At 41.7% G+C, this 7,321-nt stretch overlaps 1 protein-coding gene across 1 annotated transcript in view; it reads right to left on the bottom strand.

The window, feature by feature from the left end:
• LOC114447628 (G patch domain-containing protein 8-like) overlaps positions 1–1,680 on the bottom strand; it is a 46,868-nt gene extending 45,188 nt beyond the window's left edge. The window contains exon 1 of the mRNA XM_028424016.1: positions 786–1,680. Within this exon, the coding sequence (XP_028279817.1) occupies positions 786–896 (111 nt within the window). The 5' untranslated portion in view covers positions 897–1,680. The remainder of the gene's footprint in view (positions 1–785) is intronic.
• Between the last annotated feature and the right edge of the window lie 5,641 nt (positions 1,681–7,321).

The following is a 7,321-nucleotide window of genomic DNA, read 5'->3' on the forward strand; positions in this document are numbered from 1 at the left end:
TGAGCTTATACTGTAGCACTGCCCTTACACAACCCTCCTGACGTCTCATCTGATGCGTCTCTTTGAAGCTTACTGGATTTTTTGTGGTTCATCTCTACGAGGACTCACTTTAATTATGTTTGCCTGTAACATTCAGCAGCGACCAAACTACAAGCTTCAGTTGGAGTTTTAGATAATGAGAAAAAAAAAGTGCGCGTGACTCATGCGATCAGTTCGAATCATCCCACACTGCTTCATGACTCCAACGCATTTCCATTCAGCTTTTTTTTTTTAAATAAAGTGTGAACAATTTTGTATTTTTAACACACAAAGATTTTAGATTTTTATTTTTAACTCACGCTCACACTCTATACAACCACACATGTGTAGAAACCCCTCCTGACCTTTTCACTGACCTCTAACATGAAACACTTTTAACGTGTGTCTCTGTACGGACACGGAGCAGAAAGACAATCTGAGCAGAGACCCTCCACCGAGCCTCCCTACCCCATCTGCATCTTTCTGCCTCCAATTAACCTAATGCAAGTGGCAATTAATTAACTCGACAAACACAATGATTAAGGACCTGACAATCAAGTGAGTGGGAGGGGTTTAAGTAATGGTAATTTAGAGGTAATGATTTCCTGGCTTCTGTTTGATGCAGGGAAGTAAATATGAGTCTTAAAGTCGGACACAGTCTGGATTACGTTCCGAAAATAACAGCACCTCAATGTGTCCTGTTTTTCTACATTACAGCAAACTCTTGAAAAAAAAAAACAAAAACAAAAGCATCCATGAGGCCTTACCGTGTTTCTTTGGCCATTGGTTCCTATTGGTCCTCTGAACACCCCTTTGATGCTCCTCAGCTGTCCGTCACGCAGGTGGGTGGAACTGATTACAATGTAGTAACACGCCATTGGATACACTTGAGTTTCATGTAGTTAAATATCTACCTGGACTGAAAAAGAAAAAGTCTGTTGTACTCCTCAGCTCTCCTCCTCTGTTTTATAAGGAAGAGGAGGGACAGAGGAGGAAGGAAAAGAAAAATGAAAAGGATGAGCGCAGTTTCCCTCTGCTGCTCTGATTTATTCTCTCTCTTCTCTAAGTTTTTGCCACTCTGTCTTCTCTCCCCTCGGCTGCCGCCTATCCTTAAATATTTCACCCTCTGTTCCTCCTTTCTCCTCTGTCTTTTTCTAAATGTTTTTTTTTATTCTTCTCCTTTTTTTTTCTAAATTTGCTTCCTTCTAGACGCCTCTGTCTCCCGTTAAATATTTCTCTTTTCTCTCCAGATGTTTAGCTCCCATCTTTCATTCATCAATCTTTCCCTGTCATTGACTCCCCCTGCTCTCTCTTTCTTGCTGAGTCTAAATTTCTTCCTGAAATCTCAGCCGCTCATTGATCAGTCTTGCAGTTCCTCTAACTATCTCCAGTCCGCTGCCTGCTTCTCCTCACTCCAGACCCTTTTGTTTTGCCTCCCTCTTTGTCTCTGTATCTCTCTCTAAGTGGCGTGGAGGGATACTTTTTCCCCCCTCCTCTTACTATCTCCACATCTCCTGTCTTTGTTTCTCTCTTCGTCTCTCTGCCTCCTTGTTAGTGTGGAGAAGAAGTACTCAGTCTTCTCCTCCCCTCTGTCTCTCTCTCTGTCAGAGAAGGCGTGCAGCTTCCTCTCAGATGCTCCTCTCCTCTGCTGCGCTGCATGTGTTCGCTCTACTCCCTCCCTCTATCTCCCTCTCTCCACTGATCTCTTGCTCTGTGGCCAGCAGAGTGGTTTGCTCCTCAGTTACCCGCGGTTACCATCTGCCCTTTTAACACATGGAGTGCTGACGCTTGCTCTCTCTCCTCCCTCCCTCCCTCCCCTCCTCCACCCCTCTCTCCATCTCTCGCTCTCCACCTCTCCTCTTGCTGGCTTTCTTCTCTCTCTCTTTAATCATCTCCTTCTCTCCCTCCTTCTCTCTTTCTCTCAAGCCAAAGGAGACAAGCTCCACCTACTGGTACGCAGGGAACGTACAGAGAGGAATAGAGGTGAAAAGAAAGTGACACAACGGGAGGTGTTCTTTCTCCAAATTAACCTCAAGTTGACATGCACAAAAGTGTGCTTTGTTTTAGTCCTTATATTGTGTTTGTGTGGTCACACGTATCAAGCTTCTTCTGCTCTTTTGTTTTTAAGGGGAAAAAAAAACAGACACTAAACACAAAAATAAACAAAAACATGATTTATGAAGCAGTTATTAAATCTCTTGACTTGACTTGTTGGACAAAAAAAAGATGTGGAGGTGATATCCAGGAAGTAGTCAGTATCAGTCAAGGCAATTGAAACAGCTAATGTTTACATATCTAGCGCCCTCCTGTGGCTGTGTAAAGTATATTCCTAATGTAATGATCCGAGTAGGTCTGGTTACCATGGTAGCCAAGAAAATGACAATATTTTGCTGTGTAGAATGTGTTTAGCCCAGCAATGACACTTTATACAGATCATATATTTCTACTTCTTCTTCTTTTCTTGAAATAAAGGGTGACTAGATGCTACCTTGTGTCACTAGCCCAAATAGTTAGCATGCTAACATCATGTTTAAAACAATGTGTCAAGGTCTAAAGGCATCGTTGTTACTTCTTTATGTGCTGAGGATTGTGCTTAATTTTTAATTACAAATAATACCTTTAAGAAGGCAGCAACTCCATTATATGAAATCTAGTAGAAGATCTGGAAAAGTGAGATTTGATGAAACACAAAACAGCACCTGACTATCAGTTCTCTATGGGAGGCCAGTGAAGGGGAGATACTGTGTCTCTGCTTGGTGCCAGAAAGAAGCTGGGCAGGCAGGCGAGACGGAGCTGAGTCACACAGAGACTCACAAGAATCAAGATGGTGAGAAAGAGAGGCGTCTAAATCAGCGTCCTTCCCTCAGCAAAGATTTTATTTACAACTATTCCAGAGAGTGTTTTAACTCAAGAAATATGTCATTATTATTATCATTATTATAGTTGAATCCCTGGCGTATCAGGGCCAGCACGTACACCGTGGAGCAGCATTTGTTTGTATTTACTGTATTTCCAGCCCTCTAGTTAATCCTCTTAATCTGTATGTAAACAGTTTTTATTCATTTATGGAGGAAAAACACAAAAATAAAAACTAATTTGCGAAAACAAAAAAAATACTAGAATAGGACTCATTATGATTTTAGGCTGCACATATTCATTGTATTATATGATGCAGCAATGAATGTCTTTAATCCGCCTTTCCACATAGACTACAGTGTGTCTCTGCCCCTTATCAGTTCTACATTTACTTCTATAATTCTGTGTATCTCTCTCCTGGAAAAGTTAATGAGAGAATTTAGCATAACTGGATTAAAGCATTGTTTGCATTGTTGTCTGAAAGTTAAAAGACTCACAGCGCTTCCTAATGTAGTGTTTCTGAGCACTGAGGACCTTTTCTTTATTTCCAAATTTCTCACTTTTTTTTTACTTTAACATCCCCCCCAGGGGGAAAAACAACTCATGAAAAGCAATACAGATGAATTATGGATTTGCGCCTTGTATAGAATTAATTAAAGCACCTCGTGTGCTCGTCTCAGTTTAATAATCATTCACTCCTTGAAAATGGAACATGCGTATTTCTCTCTCTCTCATGGAGGCAGGGACTCATGCCCATGAGTTTTTCCTTGTACAATATGTTTAATGTTTAATGTTATGAATGTGTGTCACATTTTCTGTCACTTTACCTTCTGTTTTTTTATTCCATTCCCAGCTACTTTAATAACTAAAGCTAAGAGCGAGTGAAGACAAACCAGCTTGCTGAAGGCAGCTGATTATTACACAGCTACAAAGTCTGTGTTTTGTTGAGCAGGGACTACACTACTGTTTGATATGGGGCTGCCACTCAGCCTCTCTGCTACTTTGCCCCAGTGACCACTTGTCCAGTCCAAAGCTGTCAAATCTTCCATTAAGTGCGGTACAACTCCTGTGGTCTATATGCTGAAATGTCCTGGTGGTTTGGTGTATATTGCACAAACGGAACGGCCTCACAGAGTTCAACACAGAACTGCTCTACTGATCTAAAATATGGAATATGATGCGGCACAACATTATTTACAGGTGAACGGGGGTCCTTTGGTTTTATTAAAGTTCTGAAGAACAGCACCGCTCTCTCATAAAGATGGTGATATAGGCTGAATATTAGATTCATGCTCCTTTCATAGTGGAATCCCCATGCTTTAATGAAGAGCTGAATCGGTCGCGCTCCCTCTAATTCATGATAGAAAATTAACCTCAGACAAAGTACTGACCTGATTCTTTCTGTCTAGTCTCACTCCTGCCAGTCATATACCAATGCAGGGTCATAGCCAGTCATCAGTTTTTAACATAAACACTGATACAATTTATGGAAGTGCTACAGACACACTCACAGTGTCAGTCCATCCTTCTTAATCATATTGTAGAAGGGACAGAGGCTGTAACCATGGTAACTAAAAACCAAACTATGATGTTGACCTCAAAACTTAAAGTCAGCATGCATGCAAGTGATCTAAAACAAATTAGACAACCTTTAATGGGCAGCAGTGCTGTGGACCTGACCTGGACCATCTGATAACATTGGATTTTAACTCAAAAGACCCAAAGCTGCACGCTCCACAATTCATTTTGTTTCAGTAAGACAGCAGCGTGTGCACCTGCAGAATTTCTTTTTTTTTTTGATGTGCACGTGCCTCCTGCTGACTGCACATCCCAGCTGGACCTAATTACCGGTAAGCAAACATACAACCTTTTGGAAGAACGACAACCTGCAGCATTTCACCGCACAAACTGCAACAAACTCTGTTCAATCTCTGTTATGTGGATTTATGTTTTTATCTCTCATTGATGAATAATGCAGTAACATACAAACAGAGTGCCTGTCCACTCTGAAACACTTCCTGCCTGTAAAAACCAAAGCCCAGCTCTGAGATTTCCTGTTTTTCTGCGTCTCTGTTAGTTTTCATTGAACAGGAAACAAAACAAATCCCTGTGTTTCCCACTGAATGACTCTGAATTACTACATTTGCATCTGTGTTGGCTCGTTGAAGGATTTTCCTCAACAGGAAATTGTTAAGACCCCCACCTCCCCCGCCCCCACCCCCCAGAGTCTGTCTCTGGTTTAGTGACCGAATATTGTTGTCATTGGGCTTTGAGCAAATAAAGTACACAGTAAGAGGCTTATCTGATAAATTTCCTTCTTCTCTGGGTCCCATGATCCAATACTGCAATAAGCTTAAAGCCCTCTATCGGCTCCACTAGATTAATTTTACACAAATACAAAACTGAGGCAAAGTTTTCATTCCCTGTTCACTTCTCCTTATGCTCCACTTTATACTGTGTATACGCAGTAGTATGCTTTTATTCATACAAATGTGTACATTTATATTTCCCATCCTGTTATGTTTTACCGTATGCGTATGTTTCATATCATTTTCACTGCAGTTGAAGATAATGGGATTTGGCTGATGGATTATAAATACTGCTTGGGGGGGGGGGGGGGGTTGGGGGAGATTAGGAGAACATCACTAAATATAAACTATAATAATATTGTACATTGATGTAATAATATATCACAGGATAAAGTAAACACACACGTGGAGGACAGTGCTTTACAGCCTCTTCTGGTCATGTCTATATGTTCTTGTAAAATCATGGTGACACTAAATCATGTCATCATGTGTCATTGTAACTGTGGCACCATCAGCTGTGCTCTTCCTCTAACAGCTGCGATCATTTCTACACATTATTTATACCTCGGAGGGCTTAGTGCCGTCGCCTCACAGCAAGAAGGTTGCTGGTTCGATTCACCCTGTGTCCTCCCACATTCTAAAGACGTGCTTGTTAGGTCAATTAGTGGCTCTAAAATTGTCCGGAGGTGTGAGTGTGAATGGTTGTATTTCTGTGTGTGTGTGTGTGTGTGTTGCCCTGTGATGGACTGGTGACCTGTCCAGGGTGTAACCCCGCCACTCACCCAGGGAGAGGCTCCAGCCCCCCCGTGACCGTGCACTGCAGGACGAAGCAGGAGTGAACAGATTCTTATACTAATACATATTTCCTCATGCGGTGTCTTGACAGCATAACGGCCATCAATGGGTCAGTATTTATAAAACCTATAAGAAGTACTGTTGCATTTTACCTGGTATTCACGTGTAATTTATTTTATTTATTTTAGCTCAGATTGTCTTAATGATGAACAATCTAAAGGATAGAGAGGGACAGAACAAAATGACTGAACTGTTAATTAAATTAAACTAAACTAAAGGGCAAAAAGGAGTTATTTATATCGTTACATTGATTAATATTAGTAAGTAAGGAAGGAAGTAGTGACATTTGTAAAGAAAGGCATAAATCACCAACTGTAAAATAATGAATCTAGCTAATTAAATGTAGTCAGTATAGAAATATTAACACTGTAATTTATTTCCCTGCTTGTTTGTCAGAGAAAAACAAAAACAATGAATCTCATTGGTTTACTTCATCAAATCTAATGAAAACCAGCAGGCCTGATAACATTGTGCTGCTTCAGGGGAGGAAAACATCCCACACCCTGAATGTGAGCTTTACCTCTCTCCGTGTCTGTTAATATTTGCGTTCTGAGGCCTGCACAGACCGAGATGGCGGCGGAGACGCCCCCCGCGGGACCCTGCAGATGGGACAGCTTGTGCCATACTGTGGGCCGTCACATCCAGACGGTAAAATGTCACAAAAATGTCAGGGGGAAACCCAGTTGGCTTCGTAGCAGATACTCCTCAGTGATACACCATTGAACAACACCAAAGAAAAGGCCAAACTGCCCCACGCTCAAGTGCTGTCGCAGACTGCATATTGGCTCTGCTATTAGTCTCACACTGGTTCAGGGTTTTTTTGTTTTTTTTTAACAGCAGAATTGTGTATTAATTGGACATTTGTGTACATTTATTGGTTAGAACGATGCTGCAGGCCTTGAATATTTAGTTCCTAACAGTGACAGTAGCATGTTCTTCTGCAATCAGTCCATGACTTTAAAGGCGTGTTAAACAATCTATGACCTTTATAGGACCAGTAGGAATTGCAAACCAATTTGGCAGAACTTATCTCCTTCTCCAAGTCTCTGGCTCTAAACCGAAAAACCTCCACCCCCCCACCCCCCACCCCTTCCCTCCCTCCCCCCCCGAGCGATGGCAGCCTGCAACTGACACAAAACTACAAAAGCTGCATTTTCAAAATATGGGACAAATAAGCTCTCTAATGAGAGCAGCGATCCAGCACAAGTCTCTGTCTTTTGAAGAGGTAATGCACACCAAGATGCAAAACACTGGAGTAAGAATCATGCAACTGCAGGCTGGCC

Source organism: Parambassis ranga, chromosome 15 (genome assembly GCF_900634625.1).
Source record: "Parambassis ranga chromosome 15, fParRan2.1, whole genome shotgun sequence".
Classification (NCBI taxonomy): domain Eukaryota; kingdom Metazoa; phylum Chordata; class Actinopteri; family Ambassidae; genus Parambassis; species Parambassis ranga.